Source organism: Melospiza melodia, chromosome W (genome assembly GCF_035770615.1).
Source record: "Melospiza melodia melodia isolate bMelMel2 chromosome W, bMelMel2.pri, whole genome shotgun sequence".
Taxonomy (NCBI): Eukaryota; Metazoa; Chordata; class Aves; order Passeriformes; family Passerellidae; genus Melospiza; species Melospiza melodia.
The window spans coordinates 1,191,925-1,211,747 of record NC_086225.1 but is presented as its reverse complement, the minus strand read 5'-3'; the positions used below and the strand labels follow the sequence as shown (position 1 = coordinate 1,211,747).

Here is a 19,823-nt window from a genome sequence, read left to right as displayed (position 1 = left end):
AACAACCGTGGTTTACAGCCTCAACCTGTGCTTAACACCTTGTCCTCTGCTTCCCCATACAGGCTGCAGCTCACTAGGGGCATACACCTCCCCAAATAGTGATTTACAGCTGGTGTCTGTCGACCTCCAACATCTGGGTCGATGGAGGAGTTTAGGACGTTGCAGGTGGACTGTCGTCGGAGATACTAAGTACACGCCGTGAGACCTTTACATCGTCCCAGGGTTGGTCACTACAGACCGGGACCGTTTTGCGGTAGGGCTGTACTGTGTCCGACCCCCACTCTTCCTCCCCAAGGGACAGATCATCGCCCAGGCCATTCAGTTTCCTGACAAGGACCATTGGAAGAAGACATTGGGAGACTCCTCACCTCCAACGGTGGCCTGGGCGCAGGTAGTGGAGAGGGAGAAGCCCCGCCTGACATGTCAACTCTCGTTGGGCGGGGACCACAAAATCGTCAGGGGTCTTTTGGACACAGGGGCAGATGTGACGCTCCTTCCCTCTCGGGAGTGGCCGTCACATTGGGGCTTGCAAAACGCAGCTGGCGCGATTCAAGGTATAGGAGGGCTCAAATTGGCTAAACAATCAAGGGGCATTGTACAAATTATGGGGCCAGACGGGCAATTGGCTTCGATGCGCCCGTTTGTTTTGGATTACACCGAGCTTCTCTGGGGGAGAGACCTTCTAGCCCAGTGGGGAGCCAAAATTGACCTTCCAAAGGCTCCCCAGGTTTTTCGGGCAGTGGCCACCGAAGAGTGCCGGACCTGGAAGCTGGATTGGCTGTCTGATGAACCAGTACAGGTCAAACAGTGGCCACTTAACAAACAAAAATTAAAGGCGCTCAATGAGCTCGTTCAGGAGCAGCTACTAAAGGGCAATATCGAGGAGACCATGTCTCTGTGGAGCTCCCCTATATTTGTCATCAAAAAGCCCAATGAGGACAAGTGGCGGCTCCTGACCGACCTCAGCCAAATTAATAAAAGAATCGTAGATATGGGGTCTCTCCAACCAGGGATGCCATCCCCTGCAATGCTCCCCCAAAATTGGAATTTGGCCGTGATTGACATAAAGGACTGCTTCTTCCTAATTCCTTTAAACCCAGATGATGCCCCGTGTTTCGCCTTCACGGTTCCTTCCATCAACCGTGAGTCCCCGGACAAGCGCTACCACTGGAGATGCCTTCCACAGGGAATGAAAAACTCCCCTGTGATTTGCCAGTGGTACGTGGCTTCTCTGCTGTCCCCAGTACGTACAGCCCTCAGGGATACCATCATTTTACATCATTATATGGACGACATCCTCGTGTGTGCAGCCGACGACAGTTTGCTTGCCCATGCGCTTGACCTGACAACCAAGGCATTGGTTGCTGCAGGGTTCGAGCTCCAGCAGGACAAGATTCAATGGATGCCACCTTGGAGGTACCTGGGCCTTGAAATTACAAAGTGGACCATTGTGCCGCAAAAATTGGCTATAAGGACTAATGTCCAGACCCTAGCGGATGTCCATCAACTGCGTGGGTCTTTAAATTGGGTGAGACCCTGGCTGGGCATTTCTACCAAGGACCTGGCCCCCCTTTTCGATTTGTTGAAAGGGGGAGAGGGGCTTAGTTCCCCTAGGGCTCTCACCCCAGAGGCTCAGGGGGGCGCTGGAAAGGATCCAAAAGGCTGTTTTGGCCAGGCAGGCCCACCGTTACCATCTGGGTCTGCCATTTAAATTCATAGTACTGGGAAAATTACCACACCTCCATGGCATAATCCACCAGTGGGACAAGACTCTGAAGGACCAAGGCTGGGGAGACAAGCTCTTAATCATAGAGTGGGTCTTTCTCAGCCACCATCGGTCCAAAAGAATGACAAGGCCACAGGAGCTGGTAGCCGAACTGATCCTCAAAGCAAGATCGAGGATCAGGGCGTTGGCAGGATGCGATTTTGAATGTATTTACGTACCAATTGAATTGGAGTCGGGCCAATTAAAAATGAAGACGTTCAATGAACTGCTGCAAACTAATGAGAACCTTTAGTTTGCGTTGAGTAGCTACACTGGGCGGATTGCAGTAAATCGGCCGGGCCACAAATTATTTAATGCAGAATTTAAATTATCACTAAAAAAGGTCCAAAGCAAGGAGCCTCTGGATGCAGTGACAGTTTTTACAGACGCGTCTGGAGCATCCCACAAGTCAGTGATGACTTGGAAGGATCCTCAGACTCAGCAGTGGGAGACAGATGTTGCTGTTGTGGAGGGTTCTCCAAAAATTGCTGAGTTAGATGCAGTAGTCAGGGCATTCCAGAGGTTCCCGGGACCTTTCAGTTTGGTAACAGATTCTGCATATGTTGCCGGTGTAGTGTCTAGAGCTCAATCAGCAGTTCTGCAGGAGGTCTCTAACCAAAAATTATTTGAATTACTTACTAGGCTCGTCGATTTCGTGTCCCACCGCGAGCATCCGTTTTTCGTCATGCGTGTGAGATCGCACACAGAGCTGCCTGAGTTCATTGCTGAGGGTAACCGCCGTGCCGATTCCCTGGCCGTGGCTGCTGTCACGGTGGGCCTGCTCCCAGATGTCTTCGGCCAGGCTAAGATCAGCCCCCAGCTGTTCCACCAGAACGCGCCTGGCCTGGTCCGGCAATTCCATCTGACCCAGGACCAGGCCAAGGCAATCATAGCCACATGTCCCCAATGCCAGCGCGACCAGATGCCCACCATTGCCTCAGGGGCTAATCCCAGGGGCTTGGTGAGCTGCAAGGTGTGGCAAATGGACGTAAGACACATCCCTTCTTTTGGTCGATTGTGTTACGTCCATGTCTCAGTGGATACCTTCTCCGGTGCTATCTATGCCTCTGCCCACACAGGTGAGAAGGCTGCGGATGTCCAGAAGCACCTGCTTCTGGCATTCGCTGTCTTGGGCATCCCTATGACCATCAAAACTGACAATGGCCCAGCGTACACGTCCAAGGAACTGCGGAGCTTCCTACAACAATGGGAAATGGTGCATAAGACAGGCATCCCCTATTCCCTGACAGGCCAAGCCATGGTGGAGAGGGCCCACCAGAGCCTGAAGAAGATCTTAGCTCGGCAGCAAGCTGCTGTGAAGGTGGAGACCCCCCACATCCGGTTGTCGAGAGCACTTTACACTCTCAACTTTCTTAATTGCTCTTTCGACAACCCTAACCCTCCAGTGGTCCAACACTTCGGCAGTCACCAGCAGCTGCAGCCTAAAGCCAGGCCACCGGTCCTCATCAAGGATCCGGAGACCTGGCGGACGGAGGGGCCCTTTGACCTGGTGACCTGGGGAAGGGGATATGTTTGTGTGTCCACACCCTCAGGCCCCCGCTGGATACCATCGAAATGGGTCAGGCCCTTTGTCCCGAAGCAGAGGACGCATAAGGAGGCTGTGTCACAGGTTCAGGTGGCGTGCTGGCGGCGGCGGAGACGGAGAAAACCCTCCCAAACACCATCAGTTTCCTCAGATATTCAGTTCCTCCCCAATGCTGAGACTCCTCCACCTACTCCTCTCCTCACTGAACTACCTCTGGTTTATGAATCCCGACCTTCCTCCCCCATTTCCTTTCCTTTTTCTGAACTTGATTTATTATTTGGGGCAGAACCATCTGTTTAAGTATTTTGTGTCTAACTGTTCCCTTTTTGTCTTTTAGTACATTTCCCCAACTCACTTTTGGTTTTCACCTCCCTGATCCGCGAGCTAGTCCGGAGAAAACTGACAGCGCCGGGTGCCACTGTCCCTTGCAATGAGCCCATGGAAAGGAGCGACCCCTCTCCTTCAACCTCTCTTTGGAGGCAAGCCACAGAGGAGATAGGGGCTACCGCTCCAACATCCAGCTACTCATGGGCCGATGGACTATGGTCAGAAGACAAAGGCACTTGTCATGACCAGCCGCGAGTCACAGACTTTTAAGTTATTTCACTTGGACTTTTCAGTTTTACATGGACTTTTCCGTTCTTTTATTTTTATTTGATAAAAAACAGGGAGATGTTGTAGTGTGTTCATTAAGTTCATTTAATTCCTTCCCCATTTTATGTATCTGCTCCCCCCCATTTTGTGTAAAATGGTTCTGCCCTCCTCAGTTTTCCCGCCACAGCCCTGCCAGTTCTATTGTCAATCTGTTAGGTTATAATTCCTCCTCCCCTTTTTCCCTTATATGTATGCTTTTTCTCCTCCCTGGGCCAAGTCAATCACCCCCCACTCCGCCTAGTATTCCAGAAGCTTCTCCTCTTTGGGGGTTGTGGTTGGCTGTGGTCCCGGGACCCCTCCCATACCTGGTACCTATTGAACTCTCCACTATGTCATTTGTATTAAGTTCATCCCCTCTTCTCCCCCCATTGGTCTTCTGTAAACCCCTCCCGGGTCCACTCCTTCCCTTTAAAACCCGTAAGCACCCTTTGTTCTTGGTCATTCGCTGGGACATCATGGGCTTCTCAATACACCAAGCTTAGCCTCCCCCCCCTCCCCCGGCAAGTGTCCAGCTCCTTCCATCTCGTCGTTTAGCAGCAATCCAGTCCGCAACCAGCACAGCCCGAGGCCTTACGATGCCGAGGAGTGCTGGCAGGTCATGCAGCGAGGTGTCAGCCTTAACCTCAGCTAGCCGGACTCTGACCTTCTCTGCTCTAGAAGGCTAGATACACGCCGCTGCACCCAGGGAGTTGGTCACAGCCCCAAGCCTGACTGAGTTCAAGAAGCATTTGAACAATACTCCCAGGTACATGGTGTGATTCTTGGGATGGTGCTGTGAAGAGCTGGGGGTTGGACTTTGATGAATCTTGTGGGTCCCTTTCAACTCAGGGTATTCCATAATTCTAAGACAATAAGCCCAGTCATTTTTAGTGTATTGTTTGGATATTATCCCAAATTAACTGATATTCTTTCTTAGACCTTCACAAAAGAAATTTTGTTAAATCATATTAAGATAAAAAACACATTCTTGAGAATTCTTAGAATTGTTACATCTTAGTTCACTAATTTAACAAATATCCTTTTTTATCATCTTATCTTAGTTTGACCTGGTGTGGTACAGGATAACACTGGAGGAAGTAGGAAGAATTCACTATTAGACTAGAATAAAGAAGGAAATGAAAAATACGTATGTTGGGTAACTTGCTTTTCCATTAAAAAGTACACCAACAGATTGACCAGAAAGCACAATATGCAAATTTTGTAATCTTGATCAAAAACAAAGTTTTCTTTAAAAGATGTATTCCCTGGTCAAGATTTACACTCTACACAATTAGTTTATTTCTTCATATGAAGTAAGTTCAGGTAAAACCTTCAAAGATAGAACACAAAAGGTTATTGCTGAAACATCAGTGAGTTCCATGTTAAAAAAAGCATCTATCTTCTACAAAAGTAGTAAATCATGGAAAATACACTACCTGAACTGTTTAATCTTGACCCTCTCAACTATAACACTTATCAGCTTTCAGAAGTACCAGGAGTTGAAGTTCAGTCCAATCCATCTTGTAGTCCCTCAAATTCCAAGCAGGTACTCCCAAAGTTTTTGGATGGAATTAATTAAGCTTTAGTATTTAAATAAAATCTCACAAGTTTTGGGCACATTATTTTATCATATTAATTGCATAAATAAACCCAGAACTTAATCTGAGGCAGGCAGATTGGTATGTTTCTGGTTACCAGAAAGGTAACATCTAGATAAAATATCTAGAGAGCTGGTCAACTTCAGAATGGCAGTCAAAAACATTTATGATGGAAAAAACATTTAGGGAGAAAAATAAGCATAGAGGGGGAGAAACATAAATATGAAAGTCAACCTTATGCAATTTATAAAAACATAGCAAGATTACTACATTTCTTCTATCCATTTGTCTGTAGTGGACAATGTTTTCCCAGTTTCATGTTTTCATATTCAGGAAAGAAATAAATGTATAAAAATGGCTTTTGAGCCATCTGTGAAGTATCCATTCAGGACACTTTCCATCAGAGCTGACAAAGAGCTATGACTACCTCAGTACTCAGCAGAAATGCTTGCATGCAACTTGTAATGTTACATATTCTGAAGAGCCAGACTTTGCTCATTGCAAAGATTTGTTTTTCTAATGGCCACAGGATTCTTTGTTTGTTTTGGGTTCGGGGGGACAGAGGCCTGTGTGGGTAAGTTTGAGGAGGAGGGTCTTTTGGGTTTTTTCTTGTTGTTTGGGGTTTGATTGTTAATTAATACATATGCCAGTGTTACAACCCAAATGATTGAAGCCTCCATTGAAGATTCTCTGGTTCAAACTTCTAACGTCACTTAGCTTTTTTTCTTTATTGTTTTCATTGGTAACTCAAAAACATAGTTCTATTCCAGGCAGTTACAGCCTACATAAATAAATCTTATAAATCCCAAAAACTACAGAGCCAGTTATGACAAGTGTCATTTCTATATTTCCCTCTCTGTATTTCCTGGATTTCAATCACAAAAGCTACCTCAGAAATAGGTTAAAAATATTAACATAAGAATATTACTGCAAAAAGCCTCTAAAAAAAAGCCTTGCTACAACGTGTTTTCTGAAAGTTAAGCTAATCATGAGATTCACTGGAGAAGTAATGAAAAGGAAAAATTCGCTGATAAGGAGACCACTTCTGCTGAAAACACATCAATGCTGCATCTACATCAAAGGATATGATTAAGATCCAAAAGTTCTGAAATTCTAAAAAGTTTCACAGTGACTGAGTGTCCTGGGGTGACATTATGATGCTTGTATTCCCATTCGTGTGTTCTGTTTATGCTGGATATTATGTTCTATGCCTTCAAGACTGGCTCTAAAGAGTGAAAGTTTTGTTTTTGTTTTGTTATCAGCCTGCTCCTCCACGGCTGGCGGCACACAGAGACAGGGCAGTACATAGTGCGGCTTTTGCTTTTTGCTTGACTTTTCACTTCGCTCTTGCTCTTGCTTTGCTCCTGCTTTGCTCTTGCTTTTTGCTTCTGCTCATTAGTTAGTTTAGCTAAGCAGTCCAAATTTCTTCCTGGACTGTTTCTCCTTTCCCTTTTTTTGGACCTACTCGAACCTGCTCCAGACTGGGACCTGAGAAACACTGAGAGTTTGCACCTTGTGGCTGCAGCAGCTACCCCAGTGCCCGAGGGACTGAGAACAGAGCGACCACCCCCAAGAGAGAGACTTTCTGAATTTGTCATCTTTTTTCAGAGTGGTGGAAGAGTGGTATCATCTGGTATTGTTCATTTTGTGTGCTGGGGGATGCTGTGCCTGTTAAATAAACAGGTTCTTTCCACTTCTCTCCAAGGAATCCTTCCTGAACCGGTTGGGGCGAGGGGCCGTGTGGTTTTGCTTTCTGGAGAGGCCCCCTTTTGGAGGTTTTCTCCCAAATTTGCCTTAAACCAGGGACACTGAGTCCTCTTTTTTTTGCAAAGTGGGCCTCCTAAACTTCCCCAGTAGGCTTTGTAAGAAGTCTTTCTTAAAGCAGAAAAGTCCTATTCTGTTTTAATCCCTTTTTTTTTTTTTTTGCCAATCCTTTTCAAGGCTGAATTGAGGTAGTCTCATAGCCTTCTTCCTACAGTTACAAAGCATCGTTGCAAAAAAGCAAGTCCTACATTTCTGATTTAAGGTTACTATAATCCAGTTTCTTCAAAAATGCAAGAAAACTCAAAAAGGAAATAAAGATATAAATAGTATTCATATGTTTCTACCATTTTTCTTTTCCTTTGTAGGGAGACAGCAACATCCATCCCCCAACAGAACAAAAACAACCAAAAACTTAAGAATTACCTATTCAGAAATCTACAGTGAAAAATCAAATAAGAAGCTATAAAATATCTCTCTAAGGGTCCAAATTTTCTCAGGGTGATGATGGTGGAGAAGACAACAGAAACTAATAACCTGTCAAAATAAGATGTTCTGGAATAATGGTGCAGATCACATTTAAATAAAGCTCTGTGTATTTCATCTCAAAGGCCTTATCTATACTGCAGCCACTGCTGGATATAACAATAACTAAGAAACACTTGTGTGTATTAGCTTCCAAGACAACTCCAGAACACCCATAAGCAAACAGTATTATAGCAAGGCTTTCAATACCTGATGCAGACATTTTGTGCCTCCCTGCTTTCGAACAATTCATTCTGCTAAAGTTCAATTTCCATCAAACTTTTCAATACTTAACTAATCAAAAATCCTCTTACAGCCACATTTGAAGGTGTATCACTACAAATATAATTTTAAAGGCTTCTCTGAAACAGATTTCAACTGGGTGACGAACCTAACGCAAAAGCATGGTTTTGCAAATGGCAAACTGAGGAGCACCTGTTAAACAATGACAGCAATTCTCCATTCTCGGCATGAGAATTTAGATCTCTACCCAAATCAGGACCATACACAGATATTCAAAATGTCAGGAGTTTTTCCTCAGACTTTGATGACAAAATATCACTGAAGATGACAGAAGCCCCACTAAAGCCACCCTCTTCTACACACAAGTGGCAAATCCACACCAAGGCCCTGATGTAGTAACAACTTGTAGGACATAAATTCTCTTACCAAGGTTGTGACTGTAATATTATCTTATGTTCTTGTTAACTGCTTATCTTCTTGTTAACTGCTTCTCCCTGTCTAACAACAATTTTCCAAGTAATTTTCATATACATCTTTAACTTTTCTTTATGATATTTAAGTCTTTATCTTCAAAAAAAAAACCAGATCTCATTTGGTAAAATTAGAAACCTGCAATTCAGTCCTCCTATTTTCCTCAAGATGTAAGCAAAATGGAAAAATATATGTACAAGTAAATAAAAAAAGTCAACAACATAAAAGTCCTATTTTCTGAAAGGATTTTACAAGCATCCCTTACTTTCATTTCTGAACAGTTAGAAAAAGGAAAAAAAAAATTCTCTGAATATACTTCTCAAGGCTAAAGCTCTGTTTATGGGACAGGGATGAAGAGGTGATCAAAATGCTTTGCAATAGTAATGAAATGGAATAAAAGAGGTCTTTGAGCACTGAAAGATACAATAGTCTATAAGAGAGGTCTTATGAGGAAATGGTTAAAAATCTCATGAAGTCAAAGTTTCTTGGGCAAGTTTATGACACCAATTTTAAAGCAATACAGCAGACAATTGTAACAAGATAAAATATAAACTCAGCTAGTCTCTTTGAGATTTGATAATCAAATACAAATTACTTAAGAGTAAAATGAGTGGATTAAAAAAAAAGAACCTCTTCCCACCTCCACATAAATTGTTTACTGATGTTATTCATCAAATAGGTGCTTTCAGTTTTAGATTAAAATTTCAATGGAAAGTCTTCCAGAGAGCAGAACAGTATATAGTTGTACAGTCAAGTCAAATTTAAACTTTCTTGTAAGAAAACAGGTAAATACAAACAGCCACCAGTAACAAGCATTATGACCTACTGAAATATGACACACGTTCATAGCTTTTCAATAAAAAGAAATATTGCTTTCAGTGTCAATTAAGTCTCACTGACAAGTAGCTAAAATCATAATGATGACCATATGGAAACTTCTTCAGTACCAGGGGTTTCCTATGCCCGCAATCCTGAATCTGAAAGCAGCTCATTCCCAGTTCACACAGACCTCTTCAGAAAATAACAATAATAATAAAATAGCATTTACTGGCAACTGCCTAAAGTGCAAAAACCTCTCATACACAAGAGAGACACTTCCTCACAGAGAACTAGGCTTTCAGGAAAATGACAGATATTAAATCCATCCTTCTTAATGGGATGTCTGCTTAACAATGACTGAAGAAACTGAAGGGCTTTGATTAATGAAGATAAAACATGAAGTGACAAACTACCAAAGAGCATAGTGTGATTTAGCTCAACATTCATAAAAGTCATCCCAATCATTTCAGTATAAAAAATATAGGACCTTGTCAGAAACTGTTACTTTAAAACCCCAGTCTTAAGATATTAATTGCCTGGAAAAGTCACTGGGTTCAGGAAGCTCACTAGAAATACTGAAGAGTCATCTTAAAGAACCTGCCTTTTATTTAATGCATGAAGAAACTGAGGTTGGTTCTCTCTCTTCTTCTCCACATTGTGCATCCTTACAAGAACTTTAAGTGAACTAATCCAACATTAATACTTTCTCTTTAAAGTAATTATATTTAACAATTGAGACTTTCTGATAGTTTTTTAAAGAAATTCTCTGTTGCACCCTATAAAACCAAGGGGTATGTTAATGACAGTGATGTCTTTGATGGGTTGCTTGTCAATAGAATCGCTTTGTTGGGGTATGGGGGCCACAGACCTAGGGGGAAGTCATGATAATGTACAAGAAGAATGCAGAATTTACAGACCAAAAGGACATTTGCCCAAGATAAGTAGAAACTAACAAAGCCAACTAATGAACTGTGCTGAAAGCAGGTCCAACTGGGTAAAAGGTCATTCCATCAGGGGGAGATCATGACCACCAAACAACCCCCAATTCAAATGAAAGAGCCCTGAGAATGCACAGTAGCTAATAATGAATTACAAAATACCTTATGCAATCAGCCCTTTTATGAGTAACCAATAATAGAGTAGTAAACATTGAATATGTAGTAGATAGGTGGAATAGATTAGATTAACATTGTATAAATGATGATCAAGTTCTCTGCTCTGTGTGCTAGCTTTTTGGGTTTACCACTCAGCACTGACCTTTGTGCAAATATGAACTAACCACATACCTTGTCACTGTGTGTGATTGTCTTACTGCACACCAGGTGACGAATCTCACTTTTAGAGACAAACAACAGGAGACTGGAAAAATGTAGAAAATTGATGAAAAGTAACTTCTCTCTCATGATGCTAGTTCATAGCACAGCCCTATACTTAGTTCTACAATCATTGAAGAGCCTATCGGTACATGATACGTCATCCTCACTCCCTAGTAAGTAATAAATCCTTTTTTTTTCATTCAAGTCAGCAGTAGGGTGCTGCACAACTAACTATAGTGGAACAGTGTTATCAAAGGAGTTTCCTATAAAGTTGAAATGATCACCTGATCAAATTCACCACTTCTATAAATCTCTTTGATTGCTCTGACAGAGCAAAATATCAGAGAATCAGGAAGAAAAAGATAATCCAAAGTTAAATATGTAATACTGCATCTTTCAAGAATGGGGAAAAATGATTCAAAAATAAATTCAATTACCAAGATCAATACTTCAAAATGGTTCATGTCCTTGACCAAGTTAATTGACAAATACCAGAATGAGATCTATTTCCTTTCAAACAAAAAAAAATTAATAACAACACTACTGAGTATTTAATATAAGATTTTATGTATTAGACTTCAACAGATAAAGGGAAAAAGTAGAAGGCTGACAAACATGACTGGTTTTGAAGAGGTGAAGAAAAATTTATACTTTTATTTGGAAAGATCATAATGCTGAATTAGAAAAAGGAGAGTTTATATTATTTATCAAGTGTATATACACATGTACATATACATATAATGTCTACATATTCTGTTTAATGTTGAGCATCAACAGAACTACAAGTTCATATCTATTAGAAAGAAACATGCCCAGAAAAGGCAATGGGATTACAAATATTGCAGTAAATCTTTAAACTTGAATGTCCTCTTTTTAATAAGCAAAATTGTGCATACAGAAGAGAACACAACTTCATTGTACTCTGCAAACTCATGCCTAAGTAAAAATATTTTGTGTGTATGCTGAATATTTGCAATATAGAATAAGAGAGAAAAGAGGCTACAATTGTACACAATGCAATGTACAACTTTGTTTCACCATATTGTTTACCTGACAATGTGTGCTTGCAGCCCAGAAAGCCAACTGTATCCTGGGCTGCATCAAAAGGAGCATGACCAGCAGGTCGAGGGAGGTGATTCTCCCCCTCTACTCTGCTCTTGTGAGATCCCACCTGGAGCACTGAATCCAGCTCTGGGGTCTCCAGCACAGGAAGGACATAGGCCTGTTGGAGAGTCCAGAGGAGGACCATGAAGGTGATCAGAGGGCTGGAACACCTCTCCTATGAAGACAGGCTGAGAGAGCTGGGGCTGTTAAGCCTGGAGAAAAGAAGACATTGTGGAGACCTTATAGCAACCTTTCAGTAACTTAAGAGGGCCTACAAGAAGGCTGGATGTTTTACAAGAGCATATAGTGAGAGAACAAGGGGGAATAGGTTCAAACTGAAAAAGTGTAGGTTTAGATTAGATATTAGGAAAACATTCTTTACTGTGAGGATGGTGAGGCACTGAAACAGGTTGCCCAGAGAAGTTGTGGATGACCCATCCCTGGAAGTGTTCAAGGCCAAATTCGATGTGACCCTGAGCAACCTGGTCCAGCACAAGGTGTCCCTGCCCATGGCAAGGGGGTTGGAACTAGATGATCTCCAAGGTCCTTTTCAATCCAAGCCATTCTATGATTCTATTGTCTGATAAGTGTATTAAGTGTATTGTGGAAGAAGTCCAAAATAAAACCCTAGAAAACTGTGCAAAAATCACTATAAATCTATTAAAATGTTTAAAACTTAGGTAGAGCTGTTTTATCTTGACATGAACGGATGCCTACTATACGTACTTTATATATGTTTAATCACATTTAGGTTTTCTGAATATTCCTCATCCAAATCTAGCTATGTATAATCTAGTAACACATTAAAATGGACAAATACCATCTTCTTTTGCTAGTATTTTTTATAATTAAACTTTATTCCTGTCTTCTTTGTATTAAAATTGAAGTCTGGATGTGAATGGCTCCCCCTGCCCCTTTCTGATATTCCTTTTTAATTTTCTTATATATATATATGTTGCTTGAAAGGGCCAGTCTGCCATGCACTTCCTAATACAACAAATGTGTTAAGAAAAATAATATTTATTTTCCTCTTCTGTTCCATCTGCTTTGAAGAAACATTGAGGTTTGCAAAATAACAATATTATCTCTCATTTGAGCAGATCCCTTGCATGCAGTTGATATGAGGATAGCTACAATTTAGAGAAACGTGTAAGGTCCGCTACTAATTTTCACTTACTGCAAACGTCCTATCGGAGATATTTCTAAGCACAGGCCAGATACCGTTCCTCTGTTAACAGCTATGCTGACTTCTGTTCGAGTGACCCCTTTCTCGCGGAAGAAAACAGCCGTTCGAACAAAAAGAGCTTGGTCTTGCCGGCCGCGCCACTCGGGCGATGCGTGCCGGCGAGACCAGGTAGCCAGGCCGAGGTCAGGCCTGGGGCGCTCCCGCCCGTCCTCCCCCTCTCCTCCTCCCCTTGGGATGAATCTGAGCGAAGAGAAAGGTGGGGCACAAAAAACAGGTTTTCAGGAAAACGGGGGAAACGAGACCTGCACCTAGGAAGCGCTTCGGGGCAGCCTACGAGCACGCGTCTTGTCAGACTGTGACTCAGTGCCGACAGCTGCAACCAGGTGACCGCGGCTCCGACTGCCACCACGAGAACAAAACTCGCCGTGTTTCTACAGGCCGCTCCAGAGATACCGCGACTGCTCCCCTCCTCCGGACCGAGGTAACCATCTTAGGTCCAGGCATATAGCCCCTTTCCCCTAACGTTCCTGCCCCATACAAAGGGGTGGGACCACATGACAGACACACACCCACGTGCGGGAGACTGATGCCCACACTCAAGATGGCACATAGGACCTTCTGCCTCTTCCTTTCCCTCCGTCCTCTAGACCCCTCTAAGCCTCTTCCTCATCCTAAATCTCTACTGTTCTGAGAGCCGACGCAGACCCTGCTTACTCCGGGGGATAGAGGCGCAGCTCCTCGATATCTCCCAGGAAGCTGAAGAGAGTCCGCATCTGCCCACTGGTCACAGCCGAGGAGAGGTTCGTGATCTGGATGACAGACGTGGGGGCCAAGGGGAAGCCTAGCGGCACCCCGATCCCTCCACTGCTCATCATGGCGGAGCCTGCACGACTGCTCCGCTCGCGACAGTGCCACACAGTCGGAGAGGCGGGCCGGACGACAGAGAAAGCGCGTGGCGCCTGCCAGAGCGTCCTAGCATGCGGGCGCTCTAGCGGCGGACTCGACTGCTCCCTGGAGGTGCTTCTGGGCGGACAGCCGTTCTTCCCGTGCTAGCTGGGGCTCACGGTAGAGCGGGCGCCCTCGCTCCGCGCCGACGGGACTCCGAGTTCCCCTGCAAGAAGGGAGGGGGAAAAAAGCCTCACTTCCCTCCGACTTCCCTCCGGTTTCCCAAAGGGCTACCCAGGCCGCCACTACCAGGACGTGACCGTGTCTCCCTCCTCCCCCGGCCTTCTTTCCCACGCACTACCCGCCCCAGGCTGCCACTGGATCATAGATCTTGCGATGAGGAGGTTGCATAGCGGAGGAAGCAAGCACAACGGCTCGGACGCCGCACGCAGAATGGTTAAATAGTTCCATCATAAGTGGGGAAGGCGCAGCTGCGAGCGCCTGACTAATTCTTGCACGAACAGGGCCTGAGTACCTTGTTAATTGGTTTCCTTGTCCTTTAGCAAAGCAAAAGGCTTATTATTTTAAAACCGGAATACCAAAGAGTCTAGGTACCAAACCTCACCTTTAATAGGTCATGTTTAGCTCTATTAATTGATTTGGCATGAAATTCACTGAATGGTCTGCCAGCAAATTAAAACATGCCCACAGCAAATGGAAGGAGAAATAGATTCCCCATTTAAATGCTCTTTTGGAAGCCAAGTTCAATAAGCAGCAGTTTAATTACCCTAGGGAGTAAACCCTTGAAAACTTGCTCTGTGTTAGACAAGAAGAGTTCTAATGGAATAAGTTGTTAATGGTTTTGATGTCCAGGTGTTAGAGAAATAAATTACTTGTCAGTAGAATTGCCTTCTTAAGGTTTGGACCTTGACATGCTTCAGTGATCTCAGACTTAAGGGGAGGTTAACAAAGCTTGATAAAAAGGATGTACCACTGAGAGTGGACACAAAGAACGCAGCATTTATGGGCCGTTAGGACATTTGGCAGAACTCCCAAGATAAAGAAGAAATTAATAAACCCAACTCAGCAACTGTGCTGAAATCAGCACAGACTGGGTAAAAGGTAATTGTTGCAGGGGGAGATCGCAACCACCAACTCATGGACCACCGACCCAAAAGAAGAGAGACTGAGCATCAGCATGGGAAGGGAGAGACTCATTAACCAATATAAGATAGAATACTAATTAATAAGAGAACTATGTAACTTGTAGAAAATTAACACTAATTCCTTTGTTTGCTGAAATGTATAAATAGTTAAAAATTTTGATAGTCATTGTGCTGGCTTTGTGCATTTGCCACCCAGCTCCCCTTTCTGCACAGGACTGTAAATAAATCAAATACTTTGACTCAGTGTGTGGATTGGCCTCTTGCACACTGGATGAAAGGATCCATTTTGGGACAAATTTTGTTGTAACTTGACTGGGAATTTATAACAATTAAATTGATTTTACCTGGAGTAACAGCAAGTTCTCTTTAAAAGTTAAATTGACTGGAGAAAATGAGACTGAGCACTATGCATATGAGTGATCAGTATTAAGGATCTAACTGCAGTTTTGCTCAGGTGTTAAAGAACTTTGTCTCTTGGCACTGAAAGACTTAAGGTTACAGACATTCATATTTTAGCTTTTAAAACCTTGCATACCCTACACTTGAACTGACAAAATGGATTTTGAAGGTTGCTTGTGTTCAGCCTCACCTCCAAATCCCTCCAAAATCCCCTGAGACTGTGCTCCCAAACTTCATCTCTGTTTTTTTGTTTTGCTCTGATCCTTTAAAGTTCTTTCATGGATTATGTAAACTTGCAGTACACCAGAACAGAGTGAAGCCTGTCCTAACAGCCCATAACAGGAATAGGGGAGAGAAGTAAAATCAGGGCAGGCTTCCCCAGAAGACATTGTCATGATTAAGTATCACTCATTGCTCTTCTCCTTGATAGAGCCCATCTATGCTGTCTGGTCCCCTGAGGAAGCAGAATTATTTCCAGATCAAATTTTGACTCAGTAGCTCTTATATAAAATAAAATAATTTAAAAAATATTTTTCCCTGTACTGAGTAAAATATTTTCCCTATTAGATTCCCTATATCCTTCTTGCAAAATACTAGTGTGTGGTTGTCCTGGTTTAGGTAGAGAATCTCCAAAGGAGGGCCTCTCCAGTAAGCAAACCCACACGCCCCCTCCCCCCCAACTGGTTTGGGAAGGATTCTTCAGAGAAGAGTGGAAGGAACCTGTTTATTTAACAGGCACAGCACCCCCCAGCACACAAAATGAACAATACTGGATGACACCACTCTGAAAAAAGATGACAAATTCAGAAAGTCTCTCTCTTGGGGGTGGTCGCTCTGTTCTCAGTCCTTCTGGCGCTGGGGCAGCTGCTGCAGGCCACAAGGTGCAAACTCTCGGTGTTCCCAGGTCCCAGTCTGGAGCAGGTTCAAGTTGGTCAAAAAAAAGGAAAGGAGAAACTGTCCAGGAAGAAATTTGGACTGTTTAGTTAAACTAGCCAATGAGCAGAAGCAAAAGAAAGCAGAAGCAAAGCAGAAGCAAGAGCGAGAGAGCAAAGCGAAAAGCAAAAGCAAAAAAAAAAAAAAGCAAAAGCAGCACTATGTACTGCCCCATCTCTGTCCCACTAGGCTGATAAGAAAACTCAAACAAAACTTTCACTCTTCAGACCCAGTCTCAAAGGCACAGAACATAATATCCAGCATAAACAGAACACATGAATGGGGATACAAGCATGATAACGTCACCCTAGGACTGTGATTCTCCACTGAAAAATCACAACCTAATAGGTGAGAAAAAGGTTGAAAATTGCAGATGATTGAAAAGAGAATTAAAATGGCAGAAAGCCAGAAATTTTTAAGATGCTGCCATAACTACCATTATTATGGATAATTCTTTTTACGTCTCTGGAAAAGTTGATAATGTTAACAAAACTATTAAAATCTGTCTTGGTTTGAAAAGACAGGTGTCTGCTAAGGAAGGCAGGCACCTCCCCTGAAATGGAAAATGTAAACCCTCTCCCTCTGAATTGTTATAATTTTGAAATTAAGGGTGCTCTCAGGCAAAAATATGGGAGCAGGAATAACAGTTCTTTATTACGGAAGAAAATAAAAAAAAATAAACAATGCAGTACTACAAAACAACACTGACAGAGTCAGGATATGACCTGACACCCTGTTGGTCAGGGTGTTGGTAGCAGTCCAATTGAAATGGTGGCTGCAGTCCTTCTGGAGTGACAGATGTGGTTCTGTTGAAGCAGTGACCCTGTAGAAGGGTGTAGTCTTCCTCTGAAGGTCCAGTGGTGGTGTAGATGGGCTTGGTCTTCCTCTGGAAATCCAGTGGGAAAGGGCTGCTCCTTTGGGAATCCAGTGGGAAAGGGCTGCCCTGGTGTCCCAAAATATCATATTATATCCAGGAATGAATGTTTGGCTCAACCCCATGGCGGAGCATCTCACAATGGGATGATGTAATTTTTATCAGTCATGCAGTGAGACTCGATGGCCCATTAACAGAAGATATTTACCAGAGGGAGGATTGGTTTGTGGAAGAGATAAAGAAAACTGCCCGGTTAACAGAAGATAACTGCCACACCTCTAACAGATGGCAAATAGAATATACATTTATCTTGCAATTCAGGACAGTATCACCACACACCACTATAAATATAATTCTTGTTGTCTCAGAGTAACTGCTTTCTAATGGCGCACAATGAGTTTTATTAATGTATAGATTAATTCTGCTGGTTTGTTGCTTTTATTTGTAAATTCAGTACCCTGGGAAAGAACTTACCTTAAGAAACATGCAACATGTTCCTATTTTTTTTCAGTGCTTGGTACCATGATAATGGTCTTGAAATCAGTATTCAACCCATCTGATTGCTATTTTTTAACCTGTCTTAGGTGAGGATTTTGTAAGGACGGGGCACTAAAATCTCTGCTGACTTTTTTTTCTGTGGCAGCGCAATCTGCCATTGAGATTTCTAATAGCTTTATTATAGATCAGAGGCACTAATTCTCTCAGGTTGTGAATCTTCTTAATTACTAATTTTGTTACGTGTCTCATGGAACAATTGTTCTGGGAGCAGCATAACCGATGAAGTCTGCTTTCTTATACACTTGCATCCCACAAGACTGTGCCTTGAGACCACAGTCACTTTCACTGGGGTCCTTTTCTGATCCCTTTTCCTACCCCAGGAGCCCCCAGCAGGTATAAATGCCATCAGCCTCACCACTTTTGATGCCCCTGAGTACCACTTACCAAGAGGCAGCTGAGAAAGGAGCATGTTTTTGGTACTAAGCCCATACATCAGGCTCAAGAGTCATAGAATCATAGAATGTTTGGGGTTGGGAGGAACATTAAAGATTATTCCATTCCCACCCCTTTGCCATGGCCAGGGAACCTTCCATTAGACCAGGTTGGTCAGAGCTCCATTTAACGTGGCCTTGAACACTTCCAGGGATGGGGCAGCCACAGCTTCTCTGGGTAACCTGTGCCAGTGTTTTACCACCCTTTGAGTAGTCATTAAGTTCCTGTTGAAGTCTTTTGATCAGTGAGGACACTGCACCCAAGAACTGATTTTCATTAAACTCATGATGACTTCCTTTATTTGAGATCCTTAATCTCTTGGCAAATTTGGTTAGAATTCACCAAAATGCAATAGCTGCCATAGAGGGTTTAAAAGACAGTCAGACAGGATGATCACTCAAAGTTAAAAATACAAAATGACATAAACTTCCATGAAAGATGAATTCATACTGGGATTTTGATTTAGGGCTTAAAATTGTTGGGTTTAAAGACTTCTACAATTTTTGGTGTCTGGCCATCCCAGTAGTCAATGAAACCTTTAATTCTGTATTTAGTTTCTCTTTAGGACTGTCTTGGTCATCCTAGGACAAGGACGAAGTAGGGTCAGCGCTTCAGTCTCCTGTAGTTTAGAAGCAGCTGTAATTTCACTTCTAAGAACCAATGGACCCAGGAGAGCAGATTACAAAAGAAACCCTTTGGTGTTTTGCATCTCTGGTGTCCATCAGTCTTTTGAGTTCTGGACCTGCTGGATGGGCAGCACATCCCCTCACTGGGATAGTGACTCTTTCCGTGGTTGTATTATATTTTGTATAACAGAGCTGAGACCTCTACAGTGCTGTACTGTCTCCTCCCTAGGCTTGGTGTGAACTTAAGGGAGAGAAATGCTGGATATTGTGGATCTGGTGCTATAGACATAGTGAGTAGGATTCTTTGGGAGCAGGTGTTAGTCAGGACCAGGGAGCAATACCATTTTCCCCCACTGTTTTAGGGAGACCGTTGTTTTGCTATATATTATAGTCTATGGAAATTGAATTGTTTTCTATGACTCTGAAGTACCAAGGCCTTAACAACAGGCCCTGAGCCAAATTTGACTTCTAGATGAACCCTCCAACCAAATGTTATATGTATCCACTCATTAACAAAGTACTATTAGCAATATGATATATGTATCCTCTCATTGGCAAAACATGTATTTACCTTTCCATATTTAGAAAATGGACAAGGCCACATCTTGCCTTGTTTGGGGATATAGGATCAAAGACAATTCCCTTGGTTCCTTCTTGACCCCTGGCCAGGCTTTGGGAGAAACCCAGTAGGAGAATGAAACCAGATGTTCCTGCTCTAGAAGTTATAGTAGCTTGTTTATTCAAGAGTATAAAAACAGTACCCTCTCACTGCAAAGTCAGAAAAGCCTCTTTGCCTGTAGGTGGATGCACCTGCTGGATTTCCCAGTTACTGGGACTGGTCCTCCAGTCTTTCCCTGTGACAGCTTCCTCCAGTTGATGTGCAGCCCTGGATGATAGTTAAGTACTAGGGTAACTGGTGATGTATCTTTCTTAATCACTTTAAGTAATCTTTTGTAGTAATAATTACTTGCATTGCTTAGCTT

At 43.0% G+C, this 19,823-nt stretch overlaps 1 protein-coding gene across 1 annotated transcript in view; it reads right to left on the bottom strand.

Moving 5' to 3' along the window:
* The window catches only part of LOC134431515 (splicing regulatory glutamine/lysine-rich protein 1-like), a 94,951-nt gene extending 81,109 nt beyond the window's left edge, over positions 1–13,842 (bottom strand). The window contains exon 1 of the mRNA XM_063179513.1: positions 13,682–13,842. Coding sequence (XP_063035583.1) covers positions 13,682–13,842 — 161 coding nt within the window. The remainder of the gene's footprint in view (positions 1–13,681) is intronic.
* Positions 13,843–19,823: the final 5,981 nt, after the last annotated feature.